This window comes from Simochromis diagramma, unplaced genomic scaffold (assembly GCF_900408965.1).
Source record: "Simochromis diagramma unplaced genomic scaffold, fSimDia1.1 OVJJ01000055.1, whole genome shotgun sequence".
NCBI classification, from domain to species: Eukaryota; Metazoa; Chordata; class Actinopteri; order Cichliformes; family Cichlidae; genus Simochromis; species Simochromis diagramma.
The window spans coordinates 515,487-537,621 of record NW_024387070.1 but is presented as its reverse complement, the minus strand read 5'-3'; the positions used below and the strand labels follow the sequence as shown (position 1 = coordinate 537,621).

The following is a 22,135-nucleotide window of genomic DNA, read 5'->3' as shown; positions in this document are numbered from 1 at the left end:
AGAAGAAGACAAGAAGAAGACAAGCTCACAAATCGGCAGCGAACACAAAAAACACAAACCTGAGACTGTGAGCTTAATTTTGCAAGAGGATGTTCCAACGTGGTTCGTAACCTGTAGTGTGTATTCTCCGGCATCTGCTTTGTCAGCAGACAGAATCTTCAGGGTGGCAAGCTGCTTTTTGAAGCTCAGATGATACTTTGCATTAGCAGAGAGCTCTTTGTTGCCCTTGAACCATGTAGTTTTCAGTTCTGGTGAGCCAGATACTGTTACCTCAAGAGATACAGTTTCTCCTGACTTCACATTCAACAGCTCCGGGCTTTCCACGATAGCAGCAGGTTCTAAAGATTATGCAAGAACGCATTAGGCTAAAGAAATCCTGGTAATTAATTGCAATGGTAATGCAATTAACTTTGGAGTTCTACAAACCTAGAACCGTCACTTGAGAGACCGACTCGACCGCTCCACAGTCGTTCCTCAGCTGGCAGGTGTATTTACCAGCTGTGGTTGAGTCAGCCTGGGGCACTACGAGAGCAACCACATTGTTTTCAAAGGTGATCCTCCTGTTGTCATCTTCTCTGAGAATATGATCTTTGTCCTGAACCCAAGACACAGTCAGTGGCTCCGAGCCGTGCACGGTAGCTGTCAGCGTCAGCTGCTGACCGAGTCTCACTGACCGATCGACCAGTTTCTCCACAAACACTGGTGGTTCTGAACAGTGATGGAAAGATCACAGATGAGGAGAGGTGATCGCACGTGGCCAAGCTTTGAGGAAATGACCACTAATATTACACTAACCTTTCAGAGTAATGGCAGTTTGGCACGATTTACTTCCTACATTGTTCGACGCCCTGCACTCATAAAGCCCGGCGTCATCTTGCTCCAGCTTTATAATATGAAGTGTAGCAAAACTGCCCACATTGACCATCTTGCATTTTCTATCCTCCTTTAGTGGCCTGTTGTCTTTGTACCAGTTAACCTGGAAGGGTGGGGTGCCAGACATCTCACAATGCAGACTAGCATCTTTGCCTTTTATGCCCTCCACAGGGCTTGGAGTTTTAACAAAGGATGGGGACTCTAGAAAATACAATGAGATATATTAACAGATGAAGCATTCATGAAGACGTGACACGAAGCAAGCAGTTCATCCGGACAGTTTCAACCAATAGAAATACTGTGGAGGGTTAAACAGAAAAAGAAAAGCTCATCATGAGAGACAAAGTCCTAATATTCATGATAGGAGAGTAGGTTACATCGTGTTCCCCAACATACTGGAAGACAAATTTGATTTTGAAGAAAAAAGACACGATTGCAGAAAGAAACAGCGAATCCAAGCTTCCAACACAGGGAATTATCCTTTTCCTCATGCAACATATGTTTAGAGGAGGCAAAATCCACAAGCCAAGTCTCTACTCAAAAGCTGACCTTGAACTGTGAGAACGCTGCTGCAGCTTGCACTGCCAGCATCATTATGAGCCTCACAAGAGTAAACTCCGTTATCGTCAAATGTTGCATTGGAGATCTGGAGGTATGCAGTTGAGTCAACACACATTGTTTTATAGTTGCCTCCATCAGTTATCTGTTGGTCATTTTTGTACCAGCATATTCTCAGAGACTGTACACTGGTGACCTTGCATTCAAAGCAGTGTCCCTCGTACTGTTTCACAGACGTAGTGGGAGGCAGTTTCAGGACAAACTGAGGTGGTTCTGCAAAGTAAGAAAAATATCAAGTTACTATCCTCAGCATAAAGTAGCACTTGAGCAGTAATGGGACGGATGGAGGATGCAGACACATGACTGGCTGCTGTGGCAGGGGACTCTGAAAATAACACAGATATTTCTGGAAGGCAATAAAGCAAAGAAAAGACACATGAAGACAGGGAAGAGCTGTGAAAAATGGAGAAAAAAGATGGAGTTAAATGCACGGCGATGATGGTGGACAAAAAAAGAATAGTCCAACCTTTCACCAGTAACTGTGCCGCACTTTTCGCCGTGCCTGCTTCGTTGCTAACTTGGCAGGAATAAATCCCAGACTGCAGAGTGCCCACTGAGCAGAGCTCTACAGAGGAGGAATATTTCTCCAGTCTAACTCTGCACGATGGCCCAGTGATGAGTTCGATGTCATCCTTGAACCATTTCACCATAAACGGAGACGTCCCTTCAAAGACACTTTTGAAGAACACGTCAGACTTGGGAATAACAGCCTGAGACTCAAGCTCATCTATGAATCTTGGCGGAACTAAAACCAACAGAGAAGAATGATGATGATATGTGACTAAGAGCCCGTGAGCTGATAAACCCATAAACTTTGAATGCTAACCTTTAGCTGTGAGGACTCCACTGCACACACAGCTGCCTGCTTTGTTGGTAACTTTGCAGGAGTACTCTCCCGTGTCAACACTCCCAGTAAGTTTTAACTCCAGCAACACTCTATTTTCAGTGTGTACAAGTTTGTACTTGGAACTCTCTGTAATCTTTTGTTTCCCTTTGCTCCATTCAACAGTCAGAGGAAGCGAACCGGTTACTCTGCACTCCATGGTCACCACTGAACCCATGATTCCTTGAATGTTTGTTAATTTCTTAATGAATGTGGGAGGAATCAACTCTTCTGTTTAAAATGATAGCAGAAGATAATTAATGTCAGAGAAAACCTTCAAATATCCGTGTCTTCTATTTGTACTGTGGTAAATACACATGTAAAGCTGTAAACCAAGAGTGAAAGGTGTCTACCAACCCAAAACAACCAGCTTCACTTTACATCTGCAAGTCCCAACTGCATTTTGGGCTTCAAACATGTACTCTCCACCGTCTTCCAGCTGAGAGGACATTATGTTAAGTCTACTGAGGTTGCCCCCATAGCAGAGATTATGCTTTCTGCTCGAATGGAGCTCGTTGCCATCTTTGATCCATTTCACACTTATATGAGGAGTTCCAGCTACCCTGCATTCAAAGCTAACTGGATCTCCACAAGTCACTTTAACAACCTCCGGTTTCTCTTCAATCGTTGGTGGTTCTAAGATGCCAAAAAAAAGAAGAAGTAAATGTACTTCTTGGTGTAGTTGGAAATCAGCCTAATATTAGATAAACTGCTTGAAGTAAATGTACCTTGCACAGTCAGTGTTGCTGAACACACATCTTGCCCAGCCTCATTTACAACATGGCAGGTATATTTCCCCCTGTGAATAGCCTCACAAGCAAGAACCCTGAGAGTGGCCTCTTTGTTCTGGAAAATTTGCTTGATCTTCGGATCATCTTGGATCCAGTTTTCATCTTTTTTCCATAGCACAGAGAGTGGCAGGGGCCCTTCCACAGAGCAACAAAACACTGCAGCATCTCCCACAACAGTGGAGACACTCTTTATCTTCTCAATAAACTTTGGAGGCACTAACAGGGAGAAGACACTGTTGTAATACCAGAGCATATATAACACATTGAGTGTGGAGTCATCGATAAAACCAACCTTTCAGAGACAACACCACCGAGCCAGAGCAGCTCCCAACCTCATTGGCTACCACGCACTGGTAGGTGCCCACATCATCCACGTCGCAGTCCTGGATTTTTAAGCCCACATTTTCACTATCAACAATAATGTACTTTTGGCTGGATAAAATTGCCTTTTTATCTTTAGACCACGTGACACTGAACGGAGCACTTCCTGCAACTTTGCTAGCAAACGCTGCCGTGGAACCTTTAACGACTTCCAGAGATGATAGCTCTTCAACAAATGACGGAGGCTCTGAAAATAACAAAGCAAAGCGCTCTAAAGAAACCTTTGGATCAATTAAAGATAACAACATACAGAACTTAGCATTTAACTTGATCTTAATTTTCACATAAACAGAGAAAAGAAAACCAACCTTTCACTACAAGCTCAAAAATGCAAGTCTCTGTGCCCGCTTCGTTGGAGGCCTCACAGAAGTATTTCCCGCTGTCTTGTTGACTAACTACACAAACCTCTAAAACGGCAACAGAGGTAAAAAATGATATCTTGTATTTGAGGCTTTGGCGAATCTGAACTCCATCTTTGAACCATTTCATGGAGATCTCTGGGGTACCAGCAACCTTACACTCAAACACCTTGCTGCCTCCGACACTCACTAATGACACCGCTTCAGGTTTTTCAGTGAAAAACGGGGGCTCTGAAATAAATACATGAAGAAGCGACTTAAAGACGGTCATCATTTTCAAAGTGAAGAAAAAGGATGAAGCTCCAATATTAACCTTTTACAAAGAGCGCTGCCTTGCATGAAGCGGAGCCCACAGCGTTCTGAACTTCACAGACATACTCTCCAGAGTCAGAGGTTTTGGCAGAGAAGAGCTCTAGGGAGCTTGAAGTGTTGTCTTTGATTACAGAGCACTCGGCACTCGGAAGGATTTCTTTTTTGTTTTTAAACCATTTGATGGCGAGCGGAGGTGTGCCAGAGACACGAAGAGTAAACCTAACCTTTGATCCAGGCAACGCATTCTTGGAGTCCGGTTTTTCAAGAATGCGTGGTGCTTCTGTTGGTGGAAAAACCCCAAAATGCTGTCATACAACACAAGTCTGTAAAAAACTATGAAAAAATACTGATGATGCATGAGATCAAACCTTTAACAGACAAAATCCCGGAGCACTGGGCAGATCCTGCCTCGTTTTCAGCCACACAAGTGTAGCTCCCACTGTCTCTACTGTCGAGACAGCCGATTTCCAGGAAAGCAACATTTTCGAAAAACGTGCATTTATATTTTTGACAAGTCTGGATCTCTGTTTCATCTTTGTACCACTGTATCGTCATCGGCAGAGAACCAGACACGAGGCACTCTAGATGAGCACACGATCCTTTTATACCTTCAGTCTCTGTCAGCTTCCTTGTGAAGGACGGTTTAATAATCTGATCTATTACATACAAGTTGAAAAAAACATTGTCAGGGTGACTGTAGAAAGAACTGCAAACAGATTCAACAAAGCTTTGGGCAAACCGACCTAAGACTGTGACTGATGCGTCACACGAACTGTGCCCAGCAACATTTGAAACCTCGACAGTGTAGTCACCGCCGTCGCTCTTCTCTGTTTTTATCATCTTGAGCACAGAGCTCGTGTCTGTGCTCTGTATTCTGTATCTCTGTCCTGACGGCAGCTCCTTTCCCGCCTTAAGCCATCTGACCTTCAGCGGTTTAGTGCCTGAAAACCTGCATTCAAGTCTGGCTGGGTCGCCATGGGTTACACTGATGGACTTTGGGTGCTCTGAAATACTTGCTGGCTCTGCGATAACAAAATGATTCAAAGGTAACTTAGTTTTGATCACTGCGCTGCATGCGACAGATGAAGCGGCAAGCTCGACACAAAGGCAAAAGCGGACGATTGAGACCCACGAACATCGTACAAACCTGTCACTATGAGCACCGCGGCACATCTCTGGGTCCCGGCTTTATTCTGCGCCTGACAGACATATTTCCCGCCATGTGACAACTGAGCATTTTTCAAATTCAACATGGCACTTTTGGTTTCACAGGACATCTTAAAATGCTCGTCTTCCGTAAGCTCACGATCGTCCTTGATCCAGGACAAAGTCATGGGAAGTGACCCAGACAACATACACTTCATGGAGATTTCAGAGCCCACAATACAGGACATATCCTTTAGTCTTTGAACAAATGATGGTGGTTCTAGTGAGAAAACACATATGTTGTCATCATTCACAGGCAGTCTAAATGAAACTGAAATCCTAAACCTTTGCAATGAAAGTGGACGCATGCAGCGAGGCAAACTCTCCCGCCACAAACCTTTTAGAGAAATCTGGCAAGAGCAAGATGTCTCCCCAACATCGTTTGAAACAGTGCACTTGTACGTTCCTTCGTCTCCGGCCTCACAGTGTGAGATCTGAAGAGTGATTGTATCATTTTCCACACTGATTTTATGTCTTTTGTCATTTCTGATCAGCTTATCGTTGAGGAAGCAGCTTATTTCAAATGGAGGGGAACCTGAAACGATTGCTTCCAAGATAATCTCAGACTCCGTAACAAGCTCAGCTGATTCAAAAGGCCTCACAAACAATGGAGGCTCTACAAAACAGAGAATAAAATTACATTTACAGGCATGAAGAAATAATTCTAGTCTGATGTGGGAAGTCTGGTCCACAGAGTTCATTTAGCCTTTAAACTCTAGTTTCTAGGTTTTCTGAGTAACAGTGAACCTGTAGCAGACAGTGGTTTTTAAATGACTGGTAATCCTTGGGTTACAGGTAATGTGTCATGGGTTTATTTCTTTAGACCATCTGCTGAGGCAAAGGGCCAACGCACGCTCATAAAACATGAACATTTCAGAGCATTTGAATAACCTGCTTGGCTCTTTATTTTTAATTTATAGGGTTAGCATGGCACGGCATATTCAAAACACAAGTTCACACTGTCAGTTAATGCAGTCTGTCCATTAAACATCTGTACGAAAAGGTCAGCTGTTAATAACATGGCTGACAACCATTTACACCAACAGTCAGGCCAGAAACCCCCAGTAAACCCCTCCTAGCTTCTTACAAATATACTGTTACTGGGAGTCTCTGCTTTGATGGAGAGTAACTAAACCCTGCACTGACGTCCATTTAATGCATGCAGCACCGAACATGTGAGAAAACCATGTGGACCAGACTTTAGATGGAAACAAATGTAAAGTTTGAGGACAGCAACAAGAGTAAAATCAATTAGCAAGTTTCACAAACTAAACCTAGATGAAGACCTGCGTCTTGAACCAGGTTTAATCTTGGTGTTGGAAACGGAGTCTTTGACCGGTGAAGAGTGAACCAACCTTTCACTGTTACTGAGCTGCTGCACTGCTCCCTGCCGGCCTCGCTGGATGCCACACAGACGTAATCTGCACTATCCTCTACAGAGCAACTCTCAACCTCCAGAGTGGCCAACGAGCCGTCGAAGGTCATGTTGTGTCTGCGGTCTGAAACCATTTCTGAGCCATTTTTAAACCATGTGACAGTAATAACAGGAGTGCCCTGCACTTTGCAGGACAACTCCAGAGGTTGTCCTGTTTTCAGCAGCTTTGAAGGTTCAAGCTTCATCGTAAATGTTGGGGCTTCTGTAAATCAAGAGTAACAATTATAGATGCGATAAAGAGGTTAATTAAAGGAAAACAGCTTTTTAACACTTTTTAAAGAAAGAACGAAAGCAGCAGCTTTTCTGCACCTTTTATGAAGAGCGCTGCAGTGCAGTCAACCTTCCCAGCGTCGTTGGATACTTGGCATGTGTATTTGGCAGAGTCACTGGGTTTCACAGAATGAAGTTCCAGGGAGCTGGAAGAAGAGTCTTTCTTTATGAAATACTTTCCCCCAGTGAAAATCTCTTTCTCCTCTCTGAACCATTTAACGGTAAGTGGAGCCGATCCCGTAAAGTCAGACTTTAAGACAACGTTTGATCCCGGGGATGCATCAAGAGATTCAGGTTTCGAGGTAAAAGCTGGAGGTTCTGGAGGCATTTGGGAAGAAATACAGCAGATCAGTTCACACCCTGTCACTAAGCCTGTGCTGATCTCTAATGGCTACCGCTTAACTTGAGGTAATGCAGCTTCTCTGACCTTTGATGGAAAGAGTACCACTGGTTTCTTTTTCTCCAGCATCATTAGAAGCTTTGCATGTATAAACTCCACCATCGCTCTGATCCAGGCCAGTTATTGTCACAGAGGCTGTACTCTCACTGAAATCAAGCTTATATTTTGCATCGCTGTGGATTTCTTTATTGTCTTTGTACCAAGACAGAGCCATCGGCTGAGATCCAGCAAGCCTGCAATCCAACGTGATATTACTGCCAATGCTCCCATTCACTTTCTTTAGAGTTTTGGTGAAGGACGGGGGAACTGCACGATCTGTGTAGGGAAGTATATCAAACATATTACAAGCTCCACTTGTGCTGATCGGACAAATTGATATTAATGATGTTTTATTGACTAAAACCGACCTATAACTGTAACCGAGCACGTGCACTCGTCTTTTCCAACTTTATTGGACACTTCCATCTTGTACTCGGAAGTGTCGCCTTTATCTGCTGCGAGAATCTTTAAAATGGCAGTGTTCTCCTTAACTGCTATTTTATATTTACGACCACCGATCATCTCCTTGCCGTCTTTGAACCATTTCACTTTGAGTTCAGGGCTTCCAGAGATGGTGCACTCCAGCGTGGCAGAGTCGCCTGCAGTCACGCTGATGGAGGCTGCTTTCTCTAAAATCCGAGCAGGTTCTAAAACACATTGAATTTTACACTTAACAAACAGTTAGATCTGAACTCTGAAGACATTTGTAATGGGAATGTTTTCTAACCTTGAATAGTTAAGATAGCTTCACATTTTTGCTGTCCTGCCTCATTTTCAGCGAGACAAGTATACTTCCCACCATGCTTCAGCTCAACAGATGAGAAGGAAACACTAGTGATGTTGTTCACAAAGGACATTTTGATGTTGGGATCATCATCTCTGAGGAGCTCAGAGTCTTTCATCCATTTAATGGTGATGGGAACTGAACCTTTCAGGGTTCCCTGTAATTTCACTGTATTTCCCAGAACTGCTGTAGCGCTCTCAATCCTCTTTGAGAACACAGGTGGCTCTGAAATAACACGATTGGTATCATAATGTCAACACCTGCCAGACTGTGGGACGCTGTAATGAAAGTCCTTTTTTACACCACTAACCTTTTTGTTTAAGTACTGACTTTGAGGTTGCTGACCCAACCTCGTTGGATACGACACATTCGTATTCACCAGTATCAGCGCTCTCAAAGGACTGGATCTCCAGAGAGGCCAGCGATCCCTGTGACACTATGCTGTACTTCTTATCTGAGGACAGGCGTTTCTTATTCTTTTTCCAAGACACTTCGAGCGGTGCAGAGCCTGCAATCTCACACTCCAGCACAGCTACCGATCCTCTGACTGCCTCGGTGGACAGTAACTCCTTTCTGAATGACGGAGGTTCTAAAGGGAACACACAGTTCGGTTATATGTGTTTTTGCACAGACTTGGGCCTTTTGTTGCCAAAAACTCGACACACCTTTCACTGTTACTTTAATGCTGCAGCTTTCACACCCGCACTCGTTGAGAACCTCACAGGTGTAGTTTCCACTGTCAGTCAACAGGACATCGTGTATCTCGAGAGTGGCGACACCGTCCTTCAGACCGACAGCGTGTCTGCCACCAGTGGACAGCTCACTGTTATTCAAGAACCAGGTGCTGTGGAGTTCGGGAGATCCTTTGACAGTGCACTGCAGGCGAGCGGTGCTGCCCTGCTTCCAAATCGTTGTGGCTTCCAGCCGCTTTACAAAGACCGGTGGCTCTGCAGAGGTGTGTGGTTAACAAAGAGCTATTGTGAAGTCAAAGACTGCATTTAAAAACAGCAACCACGCAATGAAAGAGGAGAGATTTAAGTCGCTGTCTATCATCTAAAATGGACACCAGAGAATTGAACTGTGTTAACTTCCAGGACTGCAGATTTGCAAAAGTTACAAATGCTGCAGTTTCCCTGAAACTTAACTAGATAGCTCTTACCTTGTACCTTCACCGTGGTGGAGCAAGACGCACTGCCGGCTTCGTTTGCCACTGTACACACATAATTTCCGCAATCTTTCAGTGTGGTCTTTAGGATATCAAGAGTAACTGTCTTATCCTCAAACAACAGTTTACAGTCGGGAGACTGGTGGACTTTTCTGCCATCTCTGGTCCAGCTGACAGTTACTCCAGTGTCCTCATCCACCTGACACTCAAGGTGCAGAGCAGCTCCGACCACAGCGGCGACTGAACCCAGGGGCCTTACAAAGTTGGGTTTATCGATAACACACAGCTCCGTGTGGCACTCAGCTGTCCCAGCTTTGTTAGATACCTTGCACACATAAAGCCCGCTGTCAGCTGCCTCAACACTGGGTATCTCAAGAGTGTGCTTATTCTTTTCACAAGAGCTCTGGTAGTGTGCGGGCACTTTGGGTAAGGCCTGGTTGTCTTTAAGCCAGACAACATTCAGAGGAGCAGTTCCTGCTATTACACACTGCATTACAGCCCTCTTTCCAACATACACAGTCTGAGGGTCAGGCTTACTTATAAAGACAGGAGGAAATTGTTCTACAGGGATTAAGAAGAAGAGAAACAAATCAGTGTTAATAAGTTTTACCTTAACCGAAATCAAACCAACAGGGCAAGAAACAATTGCACAAACAAAACGCCAGCACAAAGACGAAAACGCGCCATTCATCCCCTCGGAGGGGAATGAAAACAACATGAGTTCCAAACTCAACCAGCCAAGAAGAAGGAAAAATGCACTGCTCTTACCTGTGACACTGAGGGAGGCGGAGCATTCATCACTGCCGTGCTGATTGGACGCCTTGCAGGTGTATTCACCACTGTCATCCTTGGTTGTCCTCAGAAGCTCCAGGGAGGAAGAGCTGAAGCGACTGATAATCCTGCACTTTTCACCCTCTTTGATGGGGTGTCCTTCTTTGAACCACTTGAAGCTCACGTTTGGAGCGTCCTCAGTTTCACATTCAAACTTGGCAGAGCTGCCGATGTTTATCTCCACTGGGACGATTCTGTTCCTGAACACAGGCTTCACTGTGTTTGCAAAAGAGAGAAAAAGGCAACAAGAACATGTGAATACGCAGAAGGTGCTGAAATGAAACAAAAATTAGTGTTTGTACTGGAGACGGTGATGAAGTGAACCTGGGACGGAAAGCGACACACAAAGTTATGGTGGGATGAAAGTGGAGGAGAAAAAATGAACAGGCTGAAGTGATGAACAGGAAGTCTGTGACGACAAAAGGAGAGAAGGCATGCAAACATGAATGATTAAAGGCATGTGGTCAAAGGAGACTGCTTGGCTGTGAAGGCTGTAGAGGAGTAGATGGAGTGGGATGTGATCATGTCACTGCTGTCTGCTGAAAGCCTCAAAGTCCAAATGCTTTTCTTTTGAAAAAAACTGCACGCCAGGTGTCTCGAAGGTAAATGAGCTGTGGGCTGGCAGCGTCCTCTCATTGGACGGCCACCTTAGTGTTGAAGTGGAACAAGAAAAGCAAACAAGCAAACTCCCACAAATACTTCTGAAAATGTTTGTTTTTCAAAATTTCAAGTATTTTATAACGAGGCGTTTTTTCCTCACTAATTTTGTTTATTTCGTAGTTCAATGAGGCGTCACTGGTCTGTCTGCCCACACATGTGGCAGCACTTCTGCTATCATTGTGTTCGTATTTAACAAAATAAAAATGCAGACATAAGTGCACACGTTCGTCAGTTTTACAGGCCGTGACTTTGGGACCCCTGCTGTAAGCCATTTTCAGTTCTGCCTTTGTGCTCATTTCCTAAACTTTGAGTTTTGGTTGAGGTTTGCAGACAGCAGACGTTCACCACAGCGTGAAGTAGGGCTGCTCGATTATGGCAAAAATGATAATCACGATTATTTTCACTGAAATTGAGATCTCGATTATTTGACGATATTTATTTAACCCTTTAAGACCTACCATAGAACCAAGTCCACCAGAGCTTATATTATTTTTTTACATGCTGTAGTGCCATAGTAGTTGCTATACATCAATACAACTGTTATAGCCCATATTTTAATAATATGTATGCATTAAGTCCATAGTAACGACATAAATTGCAAAAAAGTGCAATAAACTACAAAAAAATTGAAAATTTAAGAGGTTTATCCTTCAAAACTTTAAATACAAAAAAGTTGCAAAAAATAGTTTCCCACCACAGGAAATTTATTTTGAGTGTCTTCATAGTTTTTTTTTGGAGATACAGCAATTTTTATATACTGCAGGAAAAACAAAAAACAATCCTATGATGCAAATTTGCAAAGAAAACAGCAGGTGCATCAAAATAAACTATTTCCAGCAGTGCAATTCGAGTTCCAAGCATCCCAGAAACTATTCAGAAAAGTATAGAGTCAAACTTGACTTATAAAAACACCAGTATAGGCTTTTAAGGCCTACAAGTAAAAGAAATACATTTTCCGCGAAAATGACGTCACTTCCTGTTTCGGGCAGGAAATGACGTACATGCGATAGTTTGCGTTGACGTCTTGTTCAATGTGGGAAGTGTTATGAACAGCTGATCGGATCGGCAAAGCGTGTTTCTGGAATATTATGTTTTTGTTCCTGCAAGCGCTTTTTATGCAATTTTTGCAAAACTTTATGTGGAAGGAAACCGTGACCGAGGACAAGCTGATGGCATAAGATGTAAGTACAACTCCTCCGGATTCATATGCAAAACAAATTATTGCGCTAGCTTACACGGTTCAGGTTCTACAGGGATTTAAAAATAGTTACGCAAAACGGAGCGTGCTGCTCTGACCGGCTTTAAAGGGTTAACAATAACAATGTATTGAATAATGACTTTAAAAAATAATATAAAACAGTGTGCAAATACTGATAACAGTGCAAATGTTTGCAATATAAGAAACAAATGAAAAATGTAAACATCTATGTTTAGTGAACTTTGCAGTGTTGCTCTGTGGTGCAGCTACGACACCGTAGCAAAGTTTACACACTGTGTCTACTTGATCCACGTCTGACTGAACCCATAATGTTTCCACACCACTGAAGTTTTTATACCTCTCTTTTCCACCAACGGCAGTCACTCTCCTCTCCAAATAACTTCTGCTTAGCTTTCCGAGCTTCCCTCGGGTCCTCTTATTGTTGTGATGGGTGTTCGAAATGCTGAGAGGTGCGCTCGATTTGCCACACGGAGCAGCGCGAGAGTAAAGCACGAGGGAGGGGCTAATAATCGGCTCAGTCATTTTTAATGATCGTTGAAAGCCCAGATCGTAATCGAGATTAAAATTCGATTAATTGAGCAGCCCTAGCGTGAAGTTAGTGGATGATGATGATATCAAAGAATTTCCCATCATCAAACCTCGTGGCACCACAGTCAGCCTCGAAGATGTCGTCGTCTTGCCGACTTCATTCTCAGCCTCACAGACATACTCTCCTTGATGGCGGTCTTTGACAACGTTGTCAATAACTAGTGTGTATGTGTCACGGTCTTTAAAACACTTGAACTCTTTGCCAGATTTCACCAGCTTCCCATTGAAAAACCAGCTAACTTTGGTGACATATTTAACACTGGCAGTAAGCACAGCCTTGCCATTTTCCTCAGCACAGACATCCTCCAGAACATCTACGATGACGGGATAATCAGTGATACTGTCCGAAGACTCACTGATCATGATTGCCTCTGAAAGATATTCCTCTCTAGTTTCTCTGTGGACAAAAATGTCCACATGCTGTTCAGCCTGGCATACTGTGCCGTCCTTCTCTGATCTAACCGTCCTGCTGCTCTTGGACTCGTGGACCTCGGTTTGGCTCTGAAGTGTCGCACTTTGAAAGGAAGCCCTGGCTTCTGTCGTCAGAGCTGCAGACTGAGATACAGCAGGAAGTAAACTGCCTGCGCTCTCTGCCACCACCACAGAGTCCACCACAGAAGACAACACCTCCTTGGAGGACACTGAGCTGACCTGCACTTTTTGAGGCGTATCAGTGTGCATGGTGCCCGGCTGCTCTGATGTAAGACTCGGCTGTTCTTGGGAAACCATAGCATGCAAAGCTACCTGGAGTTCATGCCTAAGGTCAGCTGTCTGAGGGTAATCACCTTCAAAAGTCAGCGTGATCTCCAGGGGGGAACCTGGAGATGTGATAAGATAGGAACATGCAGCCTGCCTGGGCTCTCTCTGAACCTTGACCTCATGGACCTCCGCTGCCTCTAGTCTTCCAACAACATCAGCCAGTAAAACTGGTGGATTACTGGCCACAGCTGAGTGAAGAGCATCTCTGAGCTGATGTCGTACATTCAAACTAGATGGTTTGGGGGCATAAATGATGAAATTCAGTTCCTTAGGTAGAGTCAGAGCATCCTGAGCCTCTGGGACAAAAAGAAACCCTTTAGGCTGTGTCTTAACACTGACCGCGGAGCCCTCCAATTTACCAATCTCACTCGACCGCTCTCCTACGATGACTTGTTTTTCTTCTAGAAACACTGACTGTCGGACCGACTGACCTTCCTGGATCTGGACTGCAAAGTCCCCCTCAGCCGCCTCTAAGATAGTGCAGCTTTCGGTGGCCATAGCTTTTTCTTCTATGAAAACTGGCTTTTTTGGTATCTTGGCCTCAACTTTAATCTCAGGCTTAAATTTTTCATCAGTTTCGAAGCTAGTAGTGTGACCCTCTTCCAGACTTTGATTGTTTGTGATGATCAAAGACTGCATGATATTCCAGTAATCCTCTTTCTGGACTAATGCTCGCTGTTGCGTGACGCTCGTAACAAAAGGAGTCTCTTTTGGGAGCTGCATGGGCTGGGAGGACACAGCAAGGCTGCGCAGAGGCCTGGACTCAGTACGCGGCTGTGGTCGAGCGCTGATCGCAGACATGTCAAGATCTTTGTGGTAATCCGCAGTGACCTCCATTCTCTCTTCTGAGGTAGCTGCATGCCATCTAGCCTTTTCCAGCTTCTGTGCTGCCACCTGCTGGTCAGGTTTGGTGACAGCGAGTATGCCTTCTTTTGGTAAAACTGTTAGAGAATGGACCGACTGAAGGCGTTTTGGTTGCACCAACTCTTGCTTTGGCTGGACAGAGGTGGCGTTCATCTTTGTTTCGAATTCTGAAGCTGCCTCACAAACTACAGTCCTCTGTTCTTCTTGAGTCACTGAATGCAGCAAAGTCGGACTTTTGCTCGCTTCTGCTTGTTCTGTTGGAGGTTTTTCACTGCTCAACCTTCCCTCACACAGTAAAACATCCTGATCACTGATAACCTGCAGATTCAGAAGCTGTTCTCCCTCCTGCTGTGGCTGCACACTTACAGAAAATGCCCCATGTGGCACTTGTCCTGTTTGATCAGCACAGAGCTCATATTTCTCTTCGGTCTGTACAGCTGAATTATAAACCATGTCTTTGCACGGGGTAATGCTCTCCTGCTCTGGTCTTTGTGTTTCAAGCTTTTGCTCTTTGGATAAAGCCACTCTGGCTTCACTCACTGGTGCTACCACTGGTTTCGGCTGCTCTTTGCCAGCTGAACCTTTAATGTCTGCATCTAAAGCTGGAAGATGCTCAGTGTGTCCTTCTGTAAGTTGAAGCTGTCCTGCATACTGAGCCGAGTATAAAATCTTTACCCCCTCTGTGACTCTGAAGCTCCTCTCCTCCTCTTGTCTGTGCATGTCTTCTGAGATTTCATCAGCGATAGGTACAGCGAGCTCGACCTGGTGACTAGTAACAAGTTGCCTCGGCTCGCTGGAGGTCTTTACGTGTTCTGGACTCTGACCTATCAGTGCCTCAGCTCTCACCGTGCTGAGGGGAAGGACCTCCTCAGACGTAGCTGACACGAGCTTGGGCGGTTGCTCTTTGGCTGACTCCAGCTCAACCACCTCGGGGCTGAGAATCCGTTCAGAGTGCTGCGCTGTGATCTTTTGTCTCTCCTGGACTGAGGATAAGAAAGCAGCCACGTGATGCTGTTTAACAGGGACAGCTGAGACCTGAGGTGGATGGCTGGGGGCTAATGAAACCCTCTCCTCTATTTCATGGGACTGCAGCACCGCTGCCTGGTGGGTAAGCTGCTCACGATGAAGGGTGGCAGAAGAGATGCTGAGCTCTCTGAGCGTTTCCACCTCTTCACTGGGAATAATCTGTCGGTCTCCAGTACTAATGGTATAGATCATGTGTTCAGACCGGGATCTTTCCTGGTGAAATCTGAGTTCTGCGGTTTGTTCTGCCATCGATATCGTCAAACCTTGTGTTTTCTGTACTAACGTGTCCTCTTCCTGAGCTTTCTCCCTGAACACCAGCAGCTCTGCAGTACAGGAGGCTTCCCCGTACTGGTTTGAGGCCTTACAGGTGTAAATGCCGCTGTGCTCCTGTTTGACACCCTTAATGTTAATAAACCCGGATCCATCCGGGTTGTTCACAATGATACAGAACCCACTAGGCTGGATGTGGGAAGTGCCTTTAAGCCACTGGACCTCAGGGAGAGGATCTCCAGTCACAGTGTAACTGAAGACACCCTGAGCCCCCTCCTGCCGCTGAAGAGATTCTATAGTTTTAGTGAATTCTGGGCGCTTACCAGTCACTGCAAATGTTCTCTCCGCGGCTCTTTCCTGCTTTTCTGGCTCCTTCACCTGAACGTGCAGGTAGGAAGTGCAGGTTGACTGGCCAAATCTGTTGCTGACCGTGCAGGAGTACTCTCCTTCACATTCCCTGTGAACTGTGTTAATCACCAAGCTGTACTCATCGTGTTCGTGAATAAATGTATACACGGATGAACTGGTTATAGTGTGCCCGTTGTGAAACCACTGGACGGTGGGCTTAGGGAAGCCGGACACTCTGACGGTAAACGTAGCCGTTTCTCCGACAGTCACAGCTGCCGGAGAAAGTTCACTGAGGAAAACTGGTTTTTCCTTTTTCTTTTCCAAAGTGCTGGAGAAGCGTTTAGACTCTGGTTCGAGTTCAAGTGTTTTGGTTTTGTCTGCTAACTTTATGCCAGTGAAGTATGACTCCTGGGTTTCCTCTTCCACTGTGACGGCTGAGCTAGAGAAGACTGAGTGGAATAATCACAGGTTAAATCAGCCTCACACTCCAACCACAGTACAGTCTGCTGAAAACAGGAAAACTGCAGTTCAATTCATCTTCAGTACAGGAGCAGTGTTTTACATGTTTGACTAAAAACTTCTATAACGCTGCATCCAGGATTCAAAGACTTGTTCCTCAATCAAAACTAATTCTACATGATCAGAGTCAGATAATAAAAGTCCCGAGTCCACTCTGAACTTGGTTCAGTTATCAAAGTAAACTCGTAAAAGTGCCCTTGAACTTCTTACCAACACAACCTGTAGACAAAGAACAAAAACAACTAAGACCAAGGATGGAGACATCACGATAAAAGCCATATTTACCTTTTATCTCCTCCTGGACCTGAGTCACCTTCTCCTCTGTAGTTACTGTAAAGACACAGATGTTCACAAATTAAAAACATTCCTAAAGATTCCCGGGAGACTGTTAGAACCAGTGGTGGCTCGTGCATCCATCCCTTTTTTGTTTCGTTTAACTGACGTTTGTGCATGCTCCCGTTTGGTCTCTTAGTGTGCAGCACCGCTGGGCTTTTTTTCAAACACTAAGTGGTGTGAGCACACAGTGGTTATGACCTCGTTGAAGAAGTGTTGTCACCCTGTGAAGAAGTGTGCCTCTGCTGGCTGTGTGGGTGAAGAGCAGTGTGAATGAGTGGTGTAAAGAAGCCTTAGCGAGCAGAAGGACCAAAAGCATGCAGATGCCAACCTTTCGTCACTGTGCTGCGCTCAGCATCTCCGGCTGAGCTGATATTTTTGCAAACGTAAGAGCCCCCTTTTCCAGGTCCCACATTGTTAACTTTTATACAGCTTGAGGGGTCTTGATTTTTCACAGAGTAACACACAGTTTCCTCAGCATTCAACTGGTTGTAAAGCCAAATGACAAACGCAGTGGGAAGCCCCTTCACGACGCAATTCAGGGAGCCACTGCCTTTGTTTCTGATCAGCAGCTCAGGGGGGAGTTTGATCAGGAAGTCGGGGCAGCTGGAAGGGCGATGACCTTGGTATTCATTAGGCACGACGTCAGGGAAATACAACAGGCTGATGAGGCTGTGAGGTCTCTGGGAAGATGGAGGTGATGGTCCTGGCTTCTCCACCACCTCCTGCTTGTCTTGGTCAGAGGGATCTCTAGGGCTCTCCCTGTGTGCCTGTAACACTTTGCGCACTGAATCGGTAGGGATGGGGGTTTCTGCTTTGAGATTTGCTTCTTTAGCTGGGTAAGAATAGAGTTAGGAAAAGTAATTAGGGGTCACAGAGTACATGGCCATGACTCTAAATGCTAAAGGGTTAATAGGATGAATGATGAGGTTAGCGTAGCGAAGCTGACAGGAGGGGAGGATAAACTGGACTAGGGTTTGTTATTTTATTACACTACAAGAGGTTACAGGATAACATATTAAATATTAAGTCATGGGGGTGGGGGAGCACTAAGCGGGAGGAGCAGCTGGAAAGGTGGGATGGACCAGATGGAGAGACAAGCTGATAAAAAAAGAAAGATTAACCACCTTCAACAGTGAGCTGAGCAGAGGAGCTGTTGTGGCCATGTTCGTTGGTAGCGGTGCAGCGGTACGTGCCCTGGTCCGCCACACCGACGCCCTGGATGACCAGGGACAAAAAGCCACCGCTCTGAGAGCTTCTCACCCGCTCGGTGTCCACCAGGCTCTCGCCGTTATGTTCCCATACCACCCCGGAGAAGGGCTGGCCGTCGAATGAGCAGCTGAACTCTGCCATTTCACCACTTTTCACTCGGACATCGCTCATTTCCATCAGCAGCTTCGGGCTGGCTGAGAGTTTGAAGTCAAAGCTGCTCTCAGAGCTCCTCTCCATCGAGCTTATCTCAATCGTGCTCCAAGACACAGAGGAGCTCTCGGTGATCGTCTCAGTAAACTCAACACTGTGGGCTGTTTGTCCCACTGACAGAGAGCTGAAACTCTCACTCTGAGCCTCCAGTCTCTGAAATAGCTTAGCCTCAGCCCCAGTGCTTGACACGCTAGCTAAGGCTTTTTTATCTGGGCAATAAGAAAGAGTAGAAGAATTAGGTCAACACATCATCACTCTACGGATTTCTCCAGGTTACTGTCACAGCCTGTTGCCAACAGTGCAGTGGGAGTGGCGCGTTGAGGATCAATAATGATGAGTGAGGGAGTGGACAGTGGTGGGTGTCCGCTGTCAATCATGCAAGCTTGACTGGAACAGAACAACAACAAACAGAAAAACACAGCCAGCGATCACGTCCGTGCTTGAGTGTGAGGAACATTTCCAAAGTCCAGCAGTGGCTGAACCATGCGGCATTCCTCTGACATGAAAACTCCAGTCTCGCAATAAAGACCATTAATACTGTTTGTGTTGGAGAGAAGACGTCATGCATTGCAAAGAGACCTTTAAGATGATGCTTCCAGTGAGGATAAGAGCAGATTCAGTGTGGAGCAGCTGCATGCTCACAGAAACGAGTCAGTTTCTCACATCATCGCACTGAAAGTATGAAATCTGAGTTTGATGGAGTGGCTGGAAAATCGTTCCAGTCCAAGGGCTGGTTGCACAAAGATCCAGGAGACGTCATGCACACAGTGACTGTAACATGAGCAGGGCTCATGGTTTTCCCCACGACGGTATAAGAGCTGACGTGGCGTCAGTGCTAGCCGCTGACAGCTGCAGGAGAGTTGATCTGTCCTGAATCGACATTTTAAATGTTTTTACACATTGAACAGTTTTATTTGTGAATGCTAAGCTAGGCTCTATCCTCCACGAGGATATTAAAAGAAAAGGAAAATCTTTGTGCAGCCAGCAGCGTTGATCTCCAGTACAGCTGACATGCTTGCCACTTCCCCCGGCTGAACCATGCATCTTTCTATTGGCTCAGTTAAGGTTGCTTTGCTTGCTAATAGATGCTTCCTTTTATGTTTTGCCAGTAAGTAAACTTCTTGTGTAACACGCTCCCATGGCTCCGGAGGGATGAAAGGAGACTTAAAGCACACCTGGCCAATCAGAACGTGCTTACATGCTGCCATCATTATATCACCGTAGTCAGTGAGTGCTGTTAAACTTTGACTATCGGTTCTCGATACGTTGGACGTTATACATATCAGCCCTTGTCTTACAGGAAATCCACATGATATTCTAAAATTAAAATCAATCCTGTGAGGAACATGCACCGACTTAGGGCCTTCTTGGCAGCTGATGAACGTGCAGTAAGAGCCTGTCAGTTTTATCCAATTAGTATGCGAACGTCTGCTGAACTCACCATCAATATTCAGAGTGGCGGCACATGTGACCATTCCTGCCAAATTTGTAGCAACACACGAGTACTCTCCTTCAAGGCTGGGGAGAACTCGGGAAATCTCCAGCAGGCAGGTGTCATCATAATGAGACATCCTGAAGATGTCCGACTGTTTGATCTCTCTGTCATTGCAGAACCAAGAAATCTGCAGATCTGGAGAGAAAGTGTTTTCTCATAGTCAGGAAAAACCGTTTACGGCACACCATACTGATGACAGCTGCGAGAGGATTTATGGTCAATGAGTATTTAAAATGCCGTATGACAGTAAAGGAGGCGAGTAACGGTCAATACCTTCCCCAGAGACACTGCACTGGAACTGGGCAGGATGTCCTTCTGAGATCAGCAGGTCCCTCATGGGAGCGATGAGGACTGGAGGGGAAACCTGAGCCACGGCTTCAACCACCTCCGGAACTGCAGAAAAGACAAAGACACCGTAAGTCATCACTCGATTTGGTGGCTAATAATTCATAATTCCAATAAAACACTCCATATGTACCTTCCACAGTGAGAGATGCAGAGCTCGTCACCTCTCCGTAGTTGTTTTTGGCCTCGCAGCTATAGATGCCTGCATCTTCAGGGAAGACTTCAAGCAGCAGCAGCGTATGCTCATCTCCATCATGGAGAAACTTGCACTTGTAGCTCGTGGACAGAACCTCAGAATCTTTGTACCAGAACACCTGAGGCTGAGGAAGGCCGCTCACCTGTGTCGAGAAGCGAACTGACCTGCCCGAGATCGCGGTTTGGGGCTGCATCTCCCGGATGATCTGAGGTGGCTCTGGCACTGAAGGAAAGTAGAAGAAAGAAAGGTTAATACTCTGCTTGGTCCTCTGGTCAAAGAATACTTTGATGATAATAGAAGAAAGTAAAGATTAGATTTAAAAACAGATACATTTAAACAGTACAAGTATCATTTTTAAGCTTTTCACTTTTATTTTCAGAAACTGTCCAGTGGTTTTTCACGCAAAGAAGGAAAGCAGTGCTGGACTGATGCAGGACTGGAGCTCTTACATCTGACGTGGAGGTTCACAGAGCTCCTGTTTTTGCCGGCTAAAAAGGTGTACTCTCCAGCATCGCTCCTGAAGGTCTCAGAGATGGTGAGACGGTGGAGCTTCCTGATGGTGGCATAATTGAACCTCTCCTCCACAGTGAACTGGAGCTCCACTCCATTTCTCAGCCAGTGACCTTCTACATCATCCTCATTCACCTCAAACTCAAAAGTGGCTCTCTGCTTCTCAACAACCTGAAAAACACCACATGATTAGCTCAACACCAGAAACGTCCTTCTAGTATTTCTAAAAAAATAATCATTGTCACAATTATTAAGAAATCTCTTCCTGTGGGACAAAATATCTGAAAAAGAATATATTAAATGATCGGCAGTGTGTGCTCTCAAAGATCATAAAGTCTGAAAAATATTTCTGTCATCGTCACACATAAACTGACAGACAGTATGAAAATCCCAGGATTTGGTGCATTTTTATGGAGTCTACCACCTAATCTTACCGTGATGTCCCTGGTGGCTGGCTCTGAGATTCTGACATCCCTTCCCTCGACTGCCAGGTGGCCCTTGGACATGCTTGAACCGGCCACAGCGGTGTATTCACCGGCGTCCGACAGACGCACAGAGGGCAGAACCAGACGGTGCACAAACTGGTCCGATGTCATTTTGTACCTGTAGCAAACAAAGAAGGTGTAGAAGGTTTAAGAGTTGATCCCTATGTTGGTAAAACTCAGTAACTGTTCCCACAACTGACTATCAAGGACTCTACCTGTCGGACAGCTCCAGCTCCTGACCATCTTTCATCCACATCACCTGGATGTTCGGTTCAGAAACTTCACATTCAAATGTTGCCCTCTTCTTCTCTGTGATCTTCAGGTCCCGCAGGTGTTTGGTGAATTCAACCACACGGGCTAAAACAGGGACATAGATACAGTTACTTTACCTACATCTATCAGTGTGTCTGACCTTATGGAAACAAATCACTCATCAGCCCAGAGGCTCTAGTCGTCCTCTGCAAGGTTTTCTTCCTCATTGAGGAGGTACTACTAAGAACAAGATTCAAGGAGTCCTTGGGGAAGTTTGGACGTTCACAGTTTTAAATGTCTATTAGTAATATTAATGGCCGTAAGAAAAGGTCTGAAGGGTACCTTTTAGAGGTTCTAGTAGTGACAGAAAGAATCGTGTATGCGTTCCTATGGCATTAACGAGGATCAACTTATTTGGGGAGTTTCCAGAAGTCCTTTGAAAAGTTCAAAGTGTCCTGTGAGTGAGTCTACATGTCAAATGTGTTAGATTCTGCTGG

General features: G+C 45.3%; 1 protein-coding gene across 6 annotated transcripts in view; it reads right to left on the bottom strand.

The window, feature by feature from the left end:
• ttn.1 (titin, tandem duplicate 1) overlaps positions 1-22,135 on the bottom strand; it is a 172,806-nt gene that overhangs the window by 127,689 nt on the left and 22,982 nt on the right. For 5 of the 6 annotated variants that reach the window (XM_040045355.1, XM_040045357.1, XM_040045351.1 and 2 more), the window contains exons 33-66: positions 21,602-21,743; positions 21,336-21,504; positions 20,841-21,072; positions 20,329-20,613; positions 20,124-20,243; positions 19,797-19,985; positions 18,061-18,564; positions 17,265-17,768; positions 16,886-16,930; positions 12,865-16,530; positions 10,285-10,563; positions 9,511-10,077; positions 9,017-9,298; positions 8,662-8,940; positions 8,295-8,576; positions 7,936-8,214; positions 7,556-7,843; positions 7,168-7,446; positions 6,779-7,060; positions 5,761-6,039; positions 5,365-5,643; positions 4,961-5,239; positions 4,586-4,873; positions 4,219-4,497; positions 3,855-4,136; positions 3,458-3,733; positions 3,103-3,381; positions 2,732-3,010; positions 2,318-2,605; positions 1,958-2,236; positions 1,423-1,704; positions 796-1,074; positions 427-708; positions 60-338 (exon numbers count right to left, since the gene is read on the bottom strand). In XM_040045355.1, the coding sequence (XP_039901289.1) occupies positions 60-338; positions 427-708; positions 796-1,074; positions 1,423-1,704; positions 1,958-2,236; positions 2,318-2,605; positions 2,732-3,010; positions 3,103-3,381; positions 3,458-3,733; positions 3,855-4,136; positions 4,219-4,497; positions 4,586-4,873; positions 4,961-5,239; positions 5,365-5,643; positions 5,761-6,039; positions 6,779-7,060; positions 7,168-7,446; positions 7,556-7,843; positions 7,936-8,214; positions 8,295-8,576; positions 8,662-8,940; positions 9,017-9,298; positions 9,511-10,077; positions 10,285-10,563; positions 12,865-16,530; positions 16,886-16,930; positions 17,265-17,768; positions 18,061-18,564; positions 19,797-19,985; positions 20,124-20,243; positions 20,329-20,613; positions 20,841-21,072; positions 21,336-21,504; positions 21,602-21,743 (12,882 nt within the window). The remainder of the gene's footprint in view (positions 1-59; positions 339-426; positions 709-795; positions 1,075-1,422; positions 1,705-1,957; positions 2,237-2,317; positions 2,606-2,731; positions 3,011-3,102; positions 3,382-3,457; positions 3,734-3,854; positions 4,137-4,218; positions 4,498-4,585; positions 4,874-4,960; positions 5,240-5,364; positions 5,644-5,760; positions 6,040-6,778; positions 7,061-7,167; positions 7,447-7,555; positions 7,844-7,935; positions 8,215-8,294; positions 8,577-8,661; positions 8,941-9,016; positions 9,299-9,510; positions 10,078-10,284; positions 10,564-12,864; positions 16,531-16,885; positions 16,931-17,264; positions 17,769-18,060; positions 18,565-19,796; positions 19,986-20,123; positions 20,244-20,328; positions 20,614-20,840; positions 21,073-21,335; positions 21,505-21,601; positions 21,744-22,135) is intronic. The other variant, XM_040045356.1, reaches the window with a different exon arrangement.